This window comes from Carettochelys insculpta, chromosome 15 (genome assembly GCF_033958435.1).
Source record: "Carettochelys insculpta isolate YL-2023 chromosome 15, ASM3395843v1, whole genome shotgun sequence".
Lineage (NCBI taxonomy): Eukaryota > Metazoa > Chordata > Testudines > Carettochelyidae > Carettochelys > Carettochelys insculpta.
In genome coordinates this window covers 14,322,975-14,343,874 of record NC_134151.1, presented here as the reverse complement: position 1 = coordinate 14,343,874, position 20,900 = coordinate 14,322,975, and the positions used below count along the sequence as shown (strand labels likewise).

At 40.2% G+C, this 20,900-nt stretch overlaps 1 protein-coding gene across 1 annotated transcript in view; it reads right to left on the bottom strand.

Moving 5' to 3' along the window:
• Positions 1-7,791: 7,791 nt before the first annotated feature.
• GABRA6 (gamma-aminobutyric acid type A receptor subunit alpha6) overlaps positions 7,792-20,900 on the bottom strand; it is a 30,167-nt gene continuing 17,058 nt past the window's right edge. Inside the window, exon 8 of the mRNA XM_075009403.1 lies at positions 7,792-8,082. Coding sequence (XP_074865504.1) covers positions 7,792-8,082 — 291 coding nt within the window. The remainder of the gene's footprint in view (positions 8,083-20,900) is intronic.

Sequence of the window (20,900 nt, the reverse complement as noted above, 5' to 3'; positions counted from 1 at the left end):
GGAGGTAACCAAACCTTTCCTTTATAAGTGACTGTCAAAAAGATTTATTGTGTAGTTAAGCTCACAAACTATAAGCAAATTGTCATGTGTCATATTTGTGTCATACATTGTCAATGACTTCTATGTCCAGTGTATTCAGATGACACACAACACTCAGCATGGTAATATGGACCTGATAACTGAAAATCAAGCAGTGATCTTTATACATTTGTACATCACCAGTGCAACACATTTTAGAGTCAGAATTCAGGTGAGAATTTTGCTCAAGATATGTGAAACAGAATGAAGTTGGCTCCATATTGTTAATAATTTGTTTTTCTTCAGTAAACTTAGCAGATATGTGTTACAGCAACATAGTGCATTTTGCAGGCATTTTTCACTTCTCTCACATGAAGAGAGACTGAAAAGATTGGGATTGCTTACCTTGGAAAGCAGAGTGTGATAAAAATACATTTAAAAATGAATGATATTGAGAAAGTAGAATGAGAGCTTCTCTTCTCACTGGCTGAAAAGGGATGAGAAATTCAAAACAGGAAAAAATATTTTCAAGCAATGCAGAATCAGACTAATTTCTTTTAATTTTAGCTACATATACGCAAGTATCTCAATTTCTCTCACCCTCTGTTTTCCACTGCCTTCCTTTGCTTTAAATGCTAGTATCAGGACTATTAAAAACCACAATTAGTTGGAAGTAATAAGTAATTACATTTATTTTAATCTATAATTTAACTTTTGTTAACATTACTATATACTATAGTACACCCTGAAGAAATATGCATCTACAAAGCATTTAGGAGCCAAAAAAGATTTTTACCTAGTATCTGAACAGATATGTAGGAGCAACTGCTTTTCACCTTATCCATCTGAGAAAGAAATACCATTAAAGTCAGATGAACAGAATTTTGTCCCATTCTATATTGAATATATAGAGTCAAAAACTGAGAACTCAAGGTCAGTTTTGAAAGAGCTAATACATTATGACATTTTCAAATTTAGATAAGTTTAATTGAATCAGCATATAGTCTAAAACACTGTAATCAGTGGAAACTGTAGATGCCAAGCAAATCTCAGGATTTGTTTCAAAGCTTATATTTAGACTGACTTGTTTTAACTAAAACAAGGTTAAATGCAAAATTAAGCTTTTTTCAATTTCAGTTTAACTTTCCCATCATCTTTACACATGTATATATTATAAGCAAAGCTGTTCAAACTTATTTTAAAATGATTGTAGATTATTCAGAGTGGTGTGTGTGCATGTGTGTGTACTTATAAAATGTTTGTAAAGCAAAAATGAATAGATGTACACAAGCCACATATTCATTTTGAAATACAAACACCTTTGAGCTCTTGAAATGCTGTTCTTTAAAGTAAAGAGATATTTACAAATGATAAAATACAAAGTTAGGAGATTATCCATGTTCACCGAAGATATTGTACAAAGACTAAAATTAGGGGAACTCCTTCACAATGCTGGTTTCAGAGCAAATAGGAAATAATTCTGTACACTTACAAAGACATTCAAACATGCCTGTTTGTTGCCTCTGAAAAAAAAAAAAACCCTGCATTTAAGGACCTCTCTTTGCATAGTCTGCACTTCCAAATACTATATTGGCCCAAGCATTCTTAGACTGAAACGTACTCTGCCTTCTTAAAGTACATGTGAGTGGGAAGCAGGGAGGCTGAAATTCAACTGAGACTCTAATGTAGTGTCTTCTGTCTGGTTTCCAGACCAGGAGAAGCCACCATGCATCTTGAAGTAGGAAGAAAAAGACATTTTGGTTTAGATGAAGCAAAACATACTTAGCAATGGTAGATCTATGAATCTATGAACCACTGCAGCACCTAATCATCCTATTAATTTTAATTCCATTTAGATTAACAACAAATCAATATAAATGTAGGAGTTCATCGTTTACTTCTACCGCATGTTGTTCTCAATGCCTACGAACATCCACTGGCTTACTAGAAAGAAAACTCAGATTTTATTGGCTTGAGTAATTTCTCTCCAATTATATTCCTAAATAACACAGATAATGGAGATAAAGAGTAGGTGTATCATAAAATGTCAGAAAGCAAAGAAGTAAGGAATGCAAATACTACAACAATGGCTAGACCTTGCTTTGCTAAAAACCTACAGTTACACTACAGAGTCCTGTCGACAAAACCCCAGTTTTGGGATTCTGGTTCATCAAGCCGCCCTTTTTGCTGAGAGTACAGGGCCCCATTTCTGTCAAGAGAGTGCATCATTTTTCAATACACTTTTGTGTATGGCCATCATCTGTTGACAGAGGTTTTGCAGGAAGATCTCTTCCAACAGTAACTTCTGTCAACAGATGGCTGTAGCATAACCGTAGCCATAATAGTATGTATGGAATAGTAAATACTTTCAGATCTAAAGGTGATGAAATTGACACCAAACACGCTTTTAGTACTTTTTCTTTTTATGACTATAGACAAGATAAAGGGAACAGGTACACTAGAAGCACTAGAAGAGATTTTCTGACAAAATGTCTGTCAACAGAGTGTGGCCATACACCCAAAGCAGATTGAAAGAGCAATATGCTCTGTCGACAGAGAGCGGCTAGACTGCCCAGACATCTTTTGACAGAACTGTGGACCAGAAGCTGAATAAACAAGGCTGCCCTGTGAACCAGAAGCCCCGTCTGTCGACAACAGGCCCCCAGGTTGTCCACACAGCTTTTTTGCTGGCAGAATTTGTTGACAACGGCACTCTTCCTCATCTGGGAAAGTCAGAAGCTTGTTGGTGAAAATGCCAACTTTTGCAGACAGCGTTTGCATGTGGATGCTCCACCAGTTGGTCAACAAAACCACGATCTTGTTGACAAAACTCTCTAATATAGCTTTAGCCAAAGTGTATACTGCAATTCACCAGATCAGATTAACAAGTAATGGCTTACGTGTTCTGTTCCATTTACCATTACATATGTTGCTTGGAATTTTTTATAATAATGAATATTCATTTGAATGTTACATTTAAATGAGATGATAAAATCAAAGATACACATGTACAGTGCTCATCATGAAAAACTGACAGGCTTCAGCCCTCTTTCACAGGACATCTCACAGATGTTAGGTGTAAACTGACAACAGTCCCACTGTCTGCAATGAAGCTGAGCCTGCTCATGTGGCCTCGGAATCAGTTTTTCATTAGTGCTCTTTCAAGCATTTAGGGGAGATATTGTAAGAAATACAAATTTTGATTCAAGATATATCTTTAACTATTAACAAGTATAATTCTTAGTTGTAAACCATTTAACAAAATAAGAACTGGAGCTTGCAGTCATATCACCATCTCAGACCTAGTTTATACAGAATCTGTCCATTAAAGTGGCCAAGAGTCTAAATTTCCAGTTGGTGTCCCACATAAATTCACTGCATTTCACATTTACTGTAGGCAGAGATAGACATCCATCCTTTAAAGTCACTGAGGTCTAAGTGATGGCCAGTGATTTGTCAAACGTGTCGTTCATTAGTTCAGCTGATGATCATTACGAAGATGCATTGATGTGGGTTCAAAAAACTAGGAAGAAAAGATTCAGGAGAAATGTCAGTCATGAGCTGCCAACAGTCCATCAATCAATAACACCAATCAGCTACCACAGACTCCCAGCTACCTCAGCGGGCTTAAACCAGCAGCACATTGTAAGGGAGAATCTCCTCAGGATTAGAAGCAATATTTGCTACTGGGATCAGCAATGCTCACTTCTAGTATGCATGATAATAACTCTGGTTCATTCTTTTGCAGTTCGCTTTATTTTCCAGTGGTCAAAGTGAAGCATGGTATTATATATATTTCAAGAATATGCTAGGTCTTATCACCTATCATATTGTTCTGTATACAGAAAAAGCCACTTCTTTCTGATGGTTTAGCTAATCTGCTGCTACTATAGTAAATTCCCCACTCTCATTTTTGTGTGGTTTCTGCATCACATTCTACTGTGCATCTTCTCCTTCAGGACTTTACAAAGCGTCCTCCCTCTGTGCCACCATGCTCATCTCCAGTTATGTGCATAACAAAAACAGACAGAGTTATAGTACTGAGGTTCCAAAATCCAACACAGTTGGGGAAGGGATATAAATCTTCATATTTCAGGTCATAAAGCAAATTCTTCCTGACCGTGAAAGAAGAAAAATTCTCTCGGGGCAGATGTTCCCATAACTGTCTATGGCAGGACTTCTTGAACCTTCCTCTGAAGAAGCTGGCCAATATCAGGGACTGGATACTGGAACAGATGGACCACTAGTGCCAAGCATTAATGGGAATTGCTATATTTCTAATACACTATTCATTGCTCTTTGGTTTTGGACCACATATCTCATGTAAAATTGAGTGGATAAAGTTTATTTAGGGAAATGTATTATCCCTGGTATATTTTTCCAAATTTAGGGCTGTTGCAAATCTAGGGCAAATTTTACTGAAGCAACCTATATCTTTTTTCAAACATATGTTGTATTCTTCACTCATAAATCCCTGTACCTGGCTGGTCTATCCTGGTGACTTTGGAATGGTACCTCCCACTTTGCTCACCAGATGAGTTCATGCGTGCAAAGATATTTGACAGTATCACTATTCTGGTGTCCTGCATGTGTGATTGGCGAGTCACATACTGATATTGTACTGCTAAATTAATTGCAAATTGAGCTTACCTAGAAAGGGAATAAGTCGTCTTAGATTACTGGCTTTAATGATTTGATTTTTCATATTGTAAATGGTACATCCATGCTGCTGCAGTTAAACATCTGTCAGCATTTCAGTTATAAACCTATCTTTGCAGAGGCTCATAGGATGACTATCAAAATTCATTGTGATCTAAAAACTGATGTCTGTGGTTTCAGATCATGATTCCTTTACATAAAACTTAACCAACACTTCAATTTTCTTTATAGGAATTTCAGGAAAGGAAAAAATAAGAGGCACTCTAAAATCACTAACTTTAAAACCAGGTAAGCTGTAGGCAGAACACTGTGTTAGCCTCATTTCACAGCTTTGCTGTTAGAACCATAGCCCTCCAGCCCTACTGCCACTCCAGCCTTGAAGAGGTGTTGAGCAATAATGGCAACTGTGTCAAAATGCTAAACTGTATGGTTGTTTTATGATATAGACAATTGCTATTTAGGGACAAAGAAAACTCATTTCCACTCAAGACTAGGCCAAGTTTTGAATAATTTCTATATACTTTATTTTCTTCAAGAAAAATTCCCATAATTCTCTTGTGTTAACATGTGTTTGCTTTCCTCTCATTTCAGAGGAATGTCATTGTACTTAAATGTAGCATAGGCCTGGCCATAAGTAAATTACTTGCTTCATTTCTTAGTTGAGATGATGGCAAGGGCAAGGTAAATTGATCAGTTGTCTACAAATGTCTATAGCAGCTGAGATAAGAGGGAATTCCTCGTCACCATTTACAATGGACAAGACAAACCTGGAATGTAAAGTGAAGTGAAAAAATACACAACCTGTGGACTAAGGGTTTGTTTTCCAAAACGCATGATGCAGTGCATAGTTAAGAATGCATGTTATTAGAACGGGTAGAGATGTACATAAAGAAAATGTTTGCTGTGGTATGGTATGCCCTATATCCACCCCTATATTTGAAACTGATAGACTCAGCATAGTTTTTATATATGCAAAATAAAGGAGCCAGAGTGATGAGACCAGAGTCAAACTGAATACTTTGGACCATTTCTTCGACACTACAGAACAAATCAAGAAAGGTCACAATAACACCTCGCTATACTGGAAACCCACTGACCACTATTCTTACCTAACATGCCTCCAGCTTCCATCCAGGACATATTACACAATCCACTGACTACAGTCAAGCCCTAAGATGCAGCCTTATAGACTAACACATTTTTTTGGAGCATAAGCTTTCGTGGGAATGTATCTGATGAGGTGGGTCTTTGCCCATGAAAGCTTATACTCCAAAAATCTTTTAGTCTATACGGTGCAACAAGAATTCTCATTGATTTTGCAGATACAGACTAAAATGGCTATCCCTCTGACACGTAATGATACAAGTGTATCTGTGCCAATCCCACTCACAGAGTCAAAAACCTACTAGATATTTATCAAGCAATTGTAAGCCATAATTACCCACCTGGGGAAGTAAAAAAACAGATTGACAGAGCCAGATGCATACACAGAAGTCATCTACTTCATGATAGGCCCAACAAGGAAAATAACAGAGCACCATTTGTTATCACCTACTACCGTCAGCTTAAACCCTTCCAGAGCATCATTGACCTACAACCTATACTGGAACATGACCCCTCACTCTTACAGGCCTTGGGTGACAGACCTGTCCTCTCCTACAGACAGTCACCCAGTCTCAAGAAAACATTCACCAGCAGCCACACACCATACCACACAAACACTAACCCAGGAACCTATCCCTGCAACAAACCCCATTGCCAGTTCTGTCCACATATCTACACTAGCAACATCATCACTGGACCTAACCGCATCAGCCACACTCTCAGGGGATGCACATCCACTAATGTGATATATGCCATCATGTGCCAGCAATGCCTGTCTGCCATGTACATTAGATGAACATGACAGTCTCTGCACCAAAGGAAGAATAGACATAAGTCTGACATCAGGAACTGGAAGACTGATAAACTTAGAGGTGACTGGGTGACCATTCTTCTACAAAAAATTTTACCACAAATCTGAATTGGAATTCATTTGCAAATTTGACACACTTAACTTAGACCTTAACAGAGATCTCAACTATCTTATGCATTACAAGGGTAATTTCCCCACCTTTTATATTTGCAGGAATGGCATACATTCTACTTAACTTAAATTGCTTCATCTACTGGTCCTATTAGTGACAGATAACTCCCCTTTTCCCCTCCTTCCTTCCTCTCCCCTTCCCCTGCACTCCCTGCTATATAAACCCTGGATACTAATTGTCACCTCCAAAAAACTGAAGAAGTGGGTCTTACCCATGAAATCTCACGACCTAATAAATTTGTTAGTCTTTAAGGTGCTACAGGACTGCTTGTTATTTGGCTAGCAACATTAAATGATAAAGACATATGTATGGCTACGTCTACACTAGCCAAAAACTTCGAAATGGCCATGCAAATGGCCATTTTGAAGTTTACTAATGAAGTGCTGAAGTACATATTCAGCGCCTCATTAGCATGCGGGCGACCGCAGCACTTCGAAATTGACACGGCTCGCCGCTGCGTGGCTTGTCCAGATGGGGCTCCTTTTCGAAAGGACCCCGCCTGCTTCGAAGTCCCCTTATTCCTATCTGCTCATAGGAATAAGGGGACTTCAAGGTAGGCAGGGTCCTTTCGAAAAGGAGCCCCGTCTGGATGAGCCATGTGGCGGCGAGCCGCGTCAATTTCGAAGTGCCGCGGCCGCCCACATGCTAATGAGGCACTGAATATGTACTTCAGTGCTTCATTAGTAAACTTCGAAATGACCATTTGCATGGCAATTTCGAAGTTTTTGGCTAGTGTAGACACGACCTATGTGAATATATATACACAGAGAGAGATGAGAATAGTCTTGGACAGCTGCCCCAGTCCTGTTCAAAGTGTAACAATATGTAGAAAGAAAAATTCTTAATTTCTCCTCTATGAATAGCATTACTTCCTTGTCTTCAAAACCTCATTCTCCCTGGCTGGCAATTTATATCATTACAAATTTCTGTGCTGCAAATAACTGAATAACTGAAGTTCCAAGGCTACATTTTAAAAAAGAGCAGGCCACCAAAGCAAACTTCCATTCTGTAACAGTTATAATAACTATTAAATGCTATTACTCACTTCCATGGTGTCTTTTGAAAGGTAAACAACCCAATATACCAAGTTGAATCCTGCAAATGCCACTGGAAAGAGGACTCTAGAATACTGGTCTATTTTACTAGTGCCTCCGATTGCTGGTGGCACTGACAGTGGCAGTGTGGAGGCTGATGGATGAATAGGTGGTGGTTGACCTTGAGATGCACTATTTGAAATTATGCTGGCTTCAGGAGAGTGGTCTGTCTGAGAGGCTGTGGAGTTCATTCGCTTCTTCAGGTTACAATTTGAGTCAGAATGCTGTGGGGAGAAAACGTGTATTGTATAGTTATCAGGGTCACAGCTGCGAGATGTAAGACACATGTTTGCAGTTTCTTTCAGCATAGTGAATTTAGGCTTCCTTTTGCTTTTCTGCTTGACTTTCTGTTTGAGTATTTTTTCTTCTAATTTGGTATTCGTCCTGGCACTGTTTAAAGGAGTCACAACACTAATAAAAATAGATGTGCTAATGGTCAGAGTAAGTCCTGAGGTGTATATGTGTGCACCACTCATATGCCACGTAACATGCAGATATTCTGAGGCTCAGAGCTTTGATAAAAGATGATAGAAGAAAACGTGTTCTACAGTTATTATTATTATTATTATTATTATTATTATTATTATTATTATTATTTTGAGAAGTGTTGTCAGCGATGGTCAATGTTATTCTGCCAAGCATGAGAAACAGCAGAGTATCATTTTTATGAAACATACATTAATCTATAAAACAGGGGCAGAAGAATTCTAGTTACAGAAAATGTCTGTCCTCAGCTATCTCTAAATTAATTCATGTTTCATAAAAATGAAACCCTGTTGTTTTTCATGCTTGGCAGAATAGCATTGACCATCACTGATCACCGACAGTCACATCTGTTCCTCCATTGCTCCCCTGGCCAAACGACACTTCTCAGAACCCATGAAATCCATAAAATTCATCTAGATCCACTGATGCACTCTGTTTCCCTTCCCTATACACAGAATACACAGTTTTTTGTAAAACATTTTCCCATTCTGTTGATTCAGAAAGACCAAAAACAAGTTGACTGTGCTTATTAAGCATGGATAAACTCTACTGGGGCTCCTTAACCAGATGACTGATGATGTGGAAAAACTGAAGTACTCAGTGCTTTTTTTTGCCTCGGTCGTCACAGATGAAGTCAGTTCTCAGACTGCCGCACTAGGCAACACAGTATGGAGAGGAGGTGAGCAACTCTGAGTAGTGAAAGAACAAGTTAAGGGTGATTTAAAAAAAGCTGGACATGCACAAGTCCCTGGAGCTGGACCTAATGCATCTGAAGGTGCTGAGAGAGTTGGCTGATGTGACTGCAGAGCCACTGGCCATTATCTCTGAAAACTGATGGTGATCAGGGGAAGGCCCCAGGTGACTGGATTAACCAGAATATACATAAAATAGAGTTGTGATATTACTTCTTATCTTCATGCAGTCAGCATGCCATAAGCTTACAGACCTCTTTGGTGGGGAATGCTGTGAAGGCCAAAAGTATAACTGGGTTCAAAAAAGAAGTAGATACATTTATGGAGTAGATTATGAAAGAGGACCACACAACTCTCACAAGAAGCCAGATTCTGCTAATGGATGCACTGTTGATTTTCCCATTGAAATCAATGGAAGGTCGGTGTGAAGTGCACCCACATGCAGAAGTCCATCTAAGAAGGCATGAACAGAAGGCATTGTGAAAAAACACTCCCGTTTGCACAATATATACTATTTTTCTGCCTCTCCTGTTTCTACATGTCTCCTCCCCCAAAGTTTATTTTCTGAATCTCAAGCCCCACTCTCCACACTATATCAAATAACTGAAGAGTAACATGTTTTGCAGATGGATTATAAGTGCCATATATACTGTGGGGCTTGGTCTATCTGGGACACAGATGTTTGATTTTTATATTTTCATAATAATCCTTCTCTCTAAACAGACTGGCTGAACTAAGCCAGTACTTTCACTCCAAGTCACAATCCCATTTGGCTTTTGTGCCCTGCACATGAAACTGGCATGTTGTGAGATATGTAATGTGGTTTGTCTTTAGCTTTAGTACAAGAGGGCTAGTCTTCCCACAGTACAGGAGAATGAGCAGAATTCTTTTTTAAAGTGCTTATTGTTACATCATGTTACTTACCAGTTTGCAGCATTCTAACACAGCTAGATTAGACCAAATTCTGCCATGAATTACACTGATATAAACAAGGATTCACTACACTGAAGTCATGGAGGTACCCTTGTATTTATCTACACAATCCAGGTAGACATATGGGATACATCTACACTACAAAGATCTTCCAAAAGAAGGCTTCTTTTGAAAAAGTGCATCCACACACTAAAAAGATGATCAAAGGAGTAATCTGCTCTTTCAAAAGAGTGTCCACGCAGCCCCTGCTCTTTTGAAAGAATCTACCAGGGATCAGAAAATCAGGCCCCATGGCTATGTCTACACTTGCCCCCTCCTTTTGGAAGGGGCATATTAATAAGGCAGCTCAGAAGATGCTAATGAAGCACTGACATGAATATGCAGTGCCTCATTAGCATGATGGCAGCCGTGCATGATTTGAAAGTGCCACTTTCGGAATGCACACCGCCCATGTAGACGGGAGCCTTTCTAAAGGACTCCTCTGACTTTGGAAACCCCTTCTTCCTATTTGCACATGGCTGCTATTATGCTAATGAGGCACTGCATATTCATGCCAATGCCTCATTAGCATCTTCCAAACTGCCTCGTTAACATGCTTCTTCTGAAAGGCGGGGGCAAATGTAGGCACAGCCCATGAGGACTGCTCTTGCCAAAAAAAGGGCCTGCAGAGCTTCTACACACATTTTCTTTCTAAAGAAGCTTTTGAATGGTGGTGCTGTTCCTGAAACAGGAAGGGAAGAGTGATTTTGAAAGGAGCATCACATTCTTTCAATTTATTTTCAAAAGTGCACTTTTTGGCCATTTCCACACAGGCTACTTTCTTTGACAGTGGCATGGTAATACATGGCCCAAAATATGCTAATGAGGCGTGGATGCAAATTCCCTGCACCTCATTAGCATATGGTCATGTCATTTGGAGTCTGGAAGACCCTTCTTCCGGACTCCAAAACACAGTGTAGAAGCGGGGCCCCTGGGGAGCTTCCAGAAGGAAGTCCTTCTTCTGGAGGCCCCTTCTTCCTGAAAATTTTTGGGAAGAAGGGGCCTCTGGAAGAAGGACTTCCTTCCAGAAGCTCCCCGGGAGCCGCGCTTCTAAACGGCATTTTGGAGTCCGGAAGAAGGGTCTTCCGGACTCCAGATGATGTGACCATATGCTAATGAGGCCCAGGGAATTTGCATCCACTCCTCATTAGCATATTTCGGGCTGGTATTACAATGGCACTTTTGAAGAAAGTGGCCTGTGTAGAAACGGCCTTTGTGTGTAGACAATCCACAGGATCTTTCAGAAGAACTTGCTAGTGTAGACTCAACCATGTAGGCTGGAAGTGGTTACATTAATACTCTAAAAATAGTTGTGTAAACATTGTTTTAAAGTTGCCATTCATGCTTGAGCTTGGGGTCTGAAGCCCATCCCCTTTCCTAGGCTTTAGAGTTCAAGTTCCAGAACAAGCTACAACTTCAAAGAACTGTTTCTCGTGCATTAACACAAACTGGACTAGCCCAAGTCCCTCAGCCGAGGCTAGGATGCTCACCCCCTCAGATTATGTAAGTATAAATAGTGAGAACAAAAATAGGCTCAATGTTTGCTGATGATGCCTTTGCAGCAGGTGCACAAATATTTTATGGGTCCCTATTTAATGTGAAGATAGCAAATTCTTTTGTATAGAGAGTTGGTTGAGGAGAGCTGAGGTGGTGATTTTGTCAGTGAGTTTATTAAACATCCTTAGCCATAGGTGCAAAAACTAGGGGTCATACCAGACCGCAGTGACTTGATGTGGTTTCCATCATTCGAGGGTCAGCTTAGCTATTTTCGGCACCACAGATTAGTGTTGGAAGAGACCTCAGGAGGTTATCTCGTCCAACCCCTGCTCAAAGCAGGACCAACGCCTATCAAAATCACTCCAGTGAGGGCTTTGTCAAGCTGGGCCTTGAAAATCTTTAAGGATTCCATCCCTGCTACACAAATTGTTCCAGTACCTCTATCCCTACCATACCATGAAAGACCATTCTTTTCACATCAGCTGCAGATATATTCCCACTCCAAGATACAGGAGACTCCTTTCATTTTAATATTTCTCTTACGTTCAAGGGCCTTCCTGCATATCCTCATTTAGCACTACATTAACAGAATCCTTGACTGCAGACTCAATGGCCATGTCTACACTAGCCCCAAACTTCAAAATGGCCATGCAAATGGCCATTTCGAAATTTACTAATGAAGCTCTGAAATACATGTTCAGCGCCTCATTAGCATGTGGGTGGCTGCGGCATTTTGAAATTGACACGGCTCGCCACCACGCAGCTCGTCCCGACGGGGCTCCTTTTCGAAAGGACCCCGCCTACTTTGAAGTCCCCTTATTCCCACCTACTTATAGGAATAAGGGGACTTTGAAGTAGGCGGGGTCCTTTTGAAAAGGAGCCCCGTTGGGACGAACCATGCAGTGGTGAGCCGCGTCAATTTCGAAGTGCCGCGGCCACCCGCATGCTAATGAGGCGCTGAATATGTATTTCAGCGCTTCATTAGTAAACTTCGAAATGGCCATTTCGAAGTTCGGGGCTAGTGTAGGCATAGCCAATGTGTGGAATAGATTCATTAGTTGCAATCTTTGGGCCCCATTGAGCTGTGCTCAGCAGAAGACATGAAAGACCTAGCCAGGGGGCGAAGGCAACTGGAACAATTGAACGGACCATGAGTATTGGTTTAAATTACATTTCAATGGTCTATTTCAGCAGCCAGAAAGAGCCAGGACACATTATTGTTCCATCCATTGGTGGCCAGTTCCTTGGGCATGACTGAGGAATATCAGGCAGAGCTGGTATAACTGTCTAGAGACAAAATATGTCACATAGCTGCTAAAATGAATTTAAAATTCCAGTTTGGAATTCTAGGATTTCGTCTCTTTTGTTGCAATGGATGATCTTTATCACTGTTATTATTATAAATTATTCTTCAGCTCATAATACAGCTCTTTCTCATTTTGGTAGCTACCATTGAAGATTCACTCAGAGTCTGTAGGCAAAAAGAAAAGCAGCAACGGGAAATAACAATTTATACCTCTCGTTCAAGTTAAATTGATAAATTTTGTGCATGGAAGTAGTTCAGGTTCTGTGACAGCTGAGCTCTGAGTAGCTGCTGTAGCTATTAATATTCTCTATCCGGATTTCCCCCTTTGAGTGTTTTCTCTGACAAAACTAGGAAGCTATTTTAATCACCGCCTTTACAGGATAGTAAAGGAGACTTGTCCTGCAGATCTATGAAAAAATCTCAAAGACTGATTTGACAAATTGCGAAAAAAATTGGCTAGGTACTAAGAATAAGTGGCTTCTTTGTTGACCACTCAGATCTGTTTTGTTGTAACAAGATGAAAAAAGAAATTGCTCCATACCTGGAGTGTGAGCCATGAGTGTGAACATTTGCACAAAACTAAACAAGCAGTCCTGTACAGGTTGTACCTCCATTACCCAGCATGCCTGAGAACTGACAGGTTCCAAACAAAAGAATTTGATGCATCAGGTAAAGTGCAGGGCTGTGCTCAGGCCTCAGCCTCCATCCTCCTTCCACTGGTGCTCTGGCCCCAGTCCAGGCACCCAGGGTTTGCCACAGGGCTCCAGCCAGCCCCTGTACCCCTCCCACCCCCGCCACAGGGCAGGTGGGGTTCCAAGTCCCACCTACAGCAGTCTCCCAGCTCCCACTGATGCAGGGCATGCTGTGGCTCCAGTTCCCGGCCCTGCGCTGCTGGAGGAATCCAGTTCCCAGCCCAGTGGCAGCATTCAGCCCCTGCTCTGGTGGAGGAAGCAGGCACTCAGACTCCTGGCACCGTGCTACCATGGGGCAATGAGGGGCTGCAGCTCAGGCCCCACTGCACAGGGCAGGTAGGGCTCCAACTCCAGGCACCATGGCAGCTTCCTGGCCCCCACTGCTGTGAAGCAAGCAGGGGCTCAGGCTCCTGCACCTTGCTGCCACAGAGCAGGCAGGGGCTCCAACTCTTGGCCCCTGCTGCCAAGGAGCTCCAGTTCCCAGCCTTGCAGCAGCATTCCAGCCCCTGCTGCTGTGGGGCAAGTGGGAGCTCAGGGTCCTGGCTCTGCGATGACACAGTGTGGGAGGGCGGGGGCAACTCCTGGCCCCTGCTGCCAGGAAGCACTGGATCCTGACCTGCAGCAGCCTCCTGTCCAGCAGCCACAAGGCAGGAAGTTGTCTGGCTCCCAGCCTGGCTGGGGCTCCTGCACCTGCCAGCTACTCTCTCATCTGGCAACCTTTGTGGTCATTCCAGATGACAAATGGTGCCAGACAAGGGAGTACCGGATTTGAGAGGTGCAGCTTGTACTACACAGAGTGGTACAGTGCTGTCTAGGACTAACTATGGTCATACCACTACATGCCCACAAGAAAAGCAGCCAGGAGTCTATTCAATTCAGATACTGAACATAAGAAGAACATAAGAAGAACACAAAAACATAAGAACAGCCAAATTGAGGCAGACCAAAGGTACATCTGACCTACTATCCTGTCTTCCAAAAGATGCCAATGCCAGATACCCCAGAGGGAATGAATAGAACAGGTAATCACCAAAGTGATCCCCCTCCTGTAATCCATTTCCAACCTCTGCAAACAGAGGTTAGGGATACTTTTCCTACCTATCTTAGACAATATGCATTGAGGGACCTAACCTCCATGGATTTATCTTGTTCTTTCTTGAACCCCGTTAAACTCTTGGTCTTCACAACCTTGCTCATAGGAATAAGGGGACTTTGAAGTAGCCGGGGTCCTTTCAAAAAGGAGCCCCATCTGGATGAGCCACGCTGCGGTGAGCTGCATCAATTTTGAAGTGCCGCGGCCACCCGCACGCTAATGAGGCGCTGAATATGTATTTCAGCACTTCATTAGTAAACTTCTAAATGGCCATTTGCCTGGCCATTTCAAAGTTTTTGGCTAGTGTAGATACGGCCATTGAGTGTATGTTTGCATTGAAATATCCAAAATGACTCCAAGATCTCTCTCTTGAATGATTATACCTAACTTAGTTCTCATCATTTTGTACGTATAGTTGGGATTATTTTTTTTCAGTGTGCATTACTTTACATTTATCAATGTTAAAATTCATTTGCCATGTTGTTTTTCAATTGCTTAATTTTGTGAGATATTTTTGAAGCTCTTCACAGACTGCTTTCTTCTTAACTGTCTTGAGAAGCTTTTAGATATTTCTAACTTAAAATCACACTGAATTTGTTAATTTGCCTTCCTTTGCACTGTGGACACGTGATTTTGTAGTCACTGCAGCTTGTGGCATGGCACTAAAATGATCATTTTATGCATGTGCTTAGATACGAATAAACTTTAAACTGCTTTGGCTACTTCTACAAAGATGGGGGCAAGTGTAAATAGCCTTTGTATTGTTCTTGTTGCTGTCTCCTCTGATCACTTCAGATTATGTACTTTTCCTGTTAGTGCAGTGAAGTAAAAACAAATCAATGTCAATAAACTCTAAACTTTCAGATAGAAAAATGTGATATTTTTAATTTCTGTATAATTTACTAGACTAAGGATATAGAATTTTGCTGTCATCACTCTGGAATGAAAATGAAATTAGTGCCAAGGCTAAATATGCCCGGACAAGCCTTAACCAAGAAAAAAAACATTATCTCCTACTTTCTTCTCCCCTTTCTCTTATTAGTATATCTGTGACTGTAGAACATTCCTATAGTGCTAGATAATATAAATTAAATCACTAACTAGTGGCCTTAAATCCTCATTTAATCAAAGGACTGACTCCCATTGTGTTATAAAAAGGGAAATGGCATTGCTTCATTTTACAGTGCAATCACATTTGTTAGGTACTATTTTAATATGTGCTGCTGTGACTATAGAGATCATTTTGCTTTACTATACTAAAAATGTCTGAACAGAAATGGTGAAAAAGCCCTCCCGTCCTGAAATATAAAACATTTAAAACAGATTAATGTATGATTTCTTTGCTCTCTCATCCCCCAGCTTTGTGGTGCTAGGAAAGGTTTCATTGACGTGGATACATATTATCAACAGTTGTTCTCTCCTTTCAGCCACACACGGATACTCATTAAACATAACCAACATATTTAGACTCATCTAATCACAGGAAACTAAATCCTTTACACTGGGAAGACATGAGATTCCAGTACACTTGAAGACCATTGCTTCATGACAAAATAAGAATCCTGCACTGTCTGAGCCATATCACTTTGTGGCTTATGAAAAAGAGCCACTTGAAAAAACAAACAGCAAAATGCTTTCACATAAATATTCAATTGGCCATTGTTTTTGTTTGTTTTTCACATTTCTTTTTTTATCAAAATGTGAAAAATTCTGACCAGCTGCACTAGGAAATAATCCCTGGAAAGCTGTGTGACTGTCATGCTGCAAAAGCTCTTGAATACTGCACAAGGCACCCACACAAATCAACTTAGGTCCCTGTCCTCTTTTGTACGAGTGAATCCTGGCGCCCTCTAAAAGTTAACAAGATTCCAGAAGGTTCTCTGAGGCTCCTCTAGGGACTCATGCTACGCTTCCAGGATCTTGGCCTACTGAATAAAGAAAGCTGTGAAGAAGAAACAATCTGATTCATATACATATATTTTAAATGGAATAAAACCTACAAGCTGCTTTGCTTTCCTATGCTGTAGCTTGTGAGTTGATTTTTGATATGCTGGAAAAAATGTAGTTACTGTAAGAATAAAAATGGGCTTCCATCAGGGCCCAGGTGCATTCTCAGCTTGTTGCTGTCATATGTTGAAATGAAATGCCCATAGTTTTCTATTTCACACAGGGATCACCTGCAGCTGACAAATACAATGAGCCAAATTCCACTCTGAGCCACCTGATATAAATTCAGAGTGACTCCTTGGCAACCAGTGAAGTCACTCTGGGTTTGTATCACTTCACTGAGAGCAAGAATTCAGCCCACTGTACCTTATCGAAACCATGAAGTCCAAAGATTTAATGAAAGTTTGTGGCAACTCCACTGAGTGTGACAAAATACCATTTGGCCCTGTGCTTTCTCTATTTTTAGATTAGATCATTTTAGTGAAGGATTACTTAATAACATATTATCAAGAGATTTTGAATAATACAGGTATTTGAACAAAATGAAGTATCCAAAAGGGTGAGAAGTACAATTCTACCCTGTTTTGAATTATTTTTGTGGTAGACAAAATTAAATTTGGAATTGTAAAAAACTGAATATTTTTTAATTCACTTTAATTTGATGAGATATTTATTCCAGAAACTAAATCTTTTCATCAATAGTAGATCTCTGTCTGTTCTAGTCTGCTGCACTGGGATTTCTAAGGCAAATGAGCACTAGGTCACCATTACAATATCAACAATGGAAGTGTTTGTGTGGACAAGCCCAGGTCATTTGCACCATCCCATCACTTTCATTATGGCAGGATTTGAGGACATAATAGCAAAAAAGCTGATGTCTCATTTATACTGGAACTCACACTAGTAATATCACTAATGAATGTGTATTGGTAGCAGTTCGCAATCTAACATGGATACAACCCTTTTATTTTTTCTGATTCTAGGCTCTCCAGTAATTAGTCTGACCTTAACATTCTACATCAACTTTCACTGTCTAAGAAGCAATCTCTACAAAGAGAGAAAGCAAACAGTTCACTTCCTTGCGACACAAACACTGCTCACCACATTCCTTCTTGAAATTCCCAAATGGTAAAATTAAACCCCTGGCAATCACACACAGACTCACAGAGAATCAGTAGATGATGTAGTAGATTGGTGCGGAGATAGTCTACAGGAACTAAGCCACTCTGCACTGGACAGGGAAAGATGGAAGGAAATAGTGAGAGAGGCATCAGACACCAACAGGCCAAGTTTGTTGATGATGATGATGACAAATCTCACACACACACACTTGCACACACACACACAAGTATCATAGTGGAAGGAAGATTATTTTTTTTCCTTCAGGAGAAATAATATGCAGAACAAAAAAGGAGGCAAGCACACTTGAGGGCATGGGAGAAGGGGAAGATTTTTAATTTAGGAATTTCTTTTAAGCACATGAAGCAGAGAACCTGATGGTCATTTAGGAAGCGGTGAGAGAGAAATTCTTCTCTTTAAAACTCTTTTGAGGGAGACCAGCAAAGTACTCAGCTAAAAAAACCTGAGGCTGTGTCTAGATTGCTGAGAATTGTCGGCAGAAAACATGCAAATTGCACAAAGTATTTGCATATCTCCTGCTGACAGTTCGGTTGGGAGAGGCTTTCCCAACATTTGGCCCATCTACATGGGGCCAAGTGTTGGAAAAAAATCCCTCTGCCAGTGTTGACAGAAGGCTCCCAGAGTGGCAGACTTCTGTTGGGAGACCTCCAATACGAGAGGTTTATTCTGGCAAAACCGGGCTTTTGTTGGAAAAATCCACAGAGCATCTACACAGAAAATGCACATTGTTGACAAACTGCTGACAAAACTCAGAACTTCCACCGGCAGCATTGTGAACCAGGGTTGCCTTCTTACACGAATTTTTCCCAGCATGCCTTTACATCTGATGATCAATCAGCTGCAATGGTAAAGAAGCCACTTTTGCAACTACTTGCTGTATCTCCTTCTTGTAGTTGGTAAGCAATCCTGGCTCTTACTAGGTTTCCCTGGGTTTTCCCCTTCCAATTCCTGAGGAAACCGTACACTCCCATACAAACCAGCAGAGTGGAAGTGGAACAATATTCCACATGTAGCTAATGACAAGTGACCATCTGAAAATACAAACTCTGAAATTCTGCTTCTGTACCCTGCTGTTTGCAACTTCTTACCATATGGAGACTTTTGTATAGGGCTTGTATTGGTTGCCTTTTGCTCCTGTCCCGGTAAATGACTTGTAAGTAGCTCCATTAAGAAAAATATTTGTAGGCTGTTTTTTTAGATATTTTATGACTCACTTGCTGTTTTGTATTGCTAAAACAGTTAAAAGAGGAAAGTATTGATTGTACTTACTTCTCTTCTTCTTTGTGGTTTAAACCCTTGAGAGGAAAACTTTACAAAATGAGAGTTTTAAACTTCTTTGTTTGCTTTATTGATTTTCCAAGGTCAATCTTTTAACTGGTGTTCAGCTTTCACTGAAGTGTTATGGAGAATATGTAAATCCCTTCAATAGCTGGGTGAGCCACCAGCATGACTGCGAAAGCAGCTGTGGGGAGCAATGCCCTCACCAGAACAGGTGTCACCTCCTTTGCTTTCTGGCATCTGTTGTAGTCATCCCACAATGGGCTATGTAGAGGAGCGAAACTAGGAAAAGTCACTTGTTGTAGTCACTCAGCATGCAGGTTAACTAGATGAAAATGGGCCCTGTTCTCGGGAAACTGAACCCCCTCTGTGATCTGCACTAGAGTTCAAAAACAAGGGTGTTCCTTCGTGAAGGACAATGTCTCTGTAGCTGCTCTCTCTACTATGGATTTTGCACCATTGTAACATCACTGTAAGAAAGAACAGAATTATACCCCAAATGCTGGATCCAAAAGGAAGACTCAGAGCACTGATAAAGAGAGTGAGAATAATGAAAGTGCTGACTAGATTTTGGCATTTGAAAAATTGAAACATTAATGTAATGTTTTCTGCACTAGAAAGTCTAGAATTAAAGATGGAAAAGTTCTGCTAAACTTTGTTTCTGTGGGAGCTGAGGTCACCTTGAAGAATCAGGTTTATGATGCCTTTAGCAACAAATGCTGTGGGTGGATCTCCTCACCTCTTCTTCTGGGACCAGCAAATAGACAAGCAAGTTTTCCTGATAGGCCTTCTTGAGCCACTTTGTCTTGCTCAGGCTTTATTGTTTGCATCAATATCTTCAAAAGAAAGGCAAAAGTTTGTGTACCTATGAAGAGGAACTAGATCTTTTACTCCATTTTTTTTTTAATTCTGGAATGTCAGAATATAATGATTGCAATACGTAAGTAAGTGTTTTTTTTTCTGGATATAATATGATGTCTCTGACTACTAGGGTTAGATTTTAAAGTGTGTAAAATTACATGTTTGCCTTTTAAGTCTTTATGGACCATAATTACATTGTTCTTTTCTCCTCTTTCTGTCCTCTTTGTAGTAATTTCATAGTTTATATAAAATGGGCTCTCTTAGCTCATATTATATTCTTTTCATATTCTATACATTTAGGTTTTAAAATAATAGAAATTATGAAGAACATTATAGAAGTATTCAGATAAGAAAAACCTTGCCAATTTAGAGTTCTTAAACTAAGATAGTGATATGCTTTTTATTCATATTTTCTTATGTTATGTGATTGATTTTTACATAGAAATAGGCAATAGATAGATCGATAGATAGATAAATAGATTTTCACCTGAGTGATTTCCTGTGAAAAAGCTATACATGAAAATAAAAAGGAAGTGGAATCTTTTAAAGTACTCCTTGTTTTTAGAGCTGTAGCATTTTACCTTTGCAGCATTAATTTGCAGTTATAATATATAGCCCATAGGGCATGTAATGTCTTCAGTCAAATGATAATAGCTGATTTCTAAAAATGGAACCTTTCTCAAATGTCATGACATTTTAAAAATGACTTTTTGTGAACATTAACAAATATGTTATGTTTTTATTCATGTAAGTTTTGATGAGGAAACTTATTAAGGTTTCTTTAGAATAATAAAAATGTAAGTATTCTACATATTATCTACATATACATCTAGGGCTTGTCTACACTTGCCCCCAACTTTGAAGGTGGCCTGGTAGGAGATGGGAGATTACTAATGAAATGCTGTGGTGAATATAAAGCACTTCGTTAGGTTAGTTGTCCCCCGCAGCAACTTCGAAGCATCAAACTTTGAAGTGTCGGTAGGTGTGTAGCCACAAGCACGTCAAAGTGCCCGTGTTACTTCGAAGTGCCTTTGCTCCCCAAAATTTTGAGGAGTAAAGGCACTCTGAAGTAGCACAG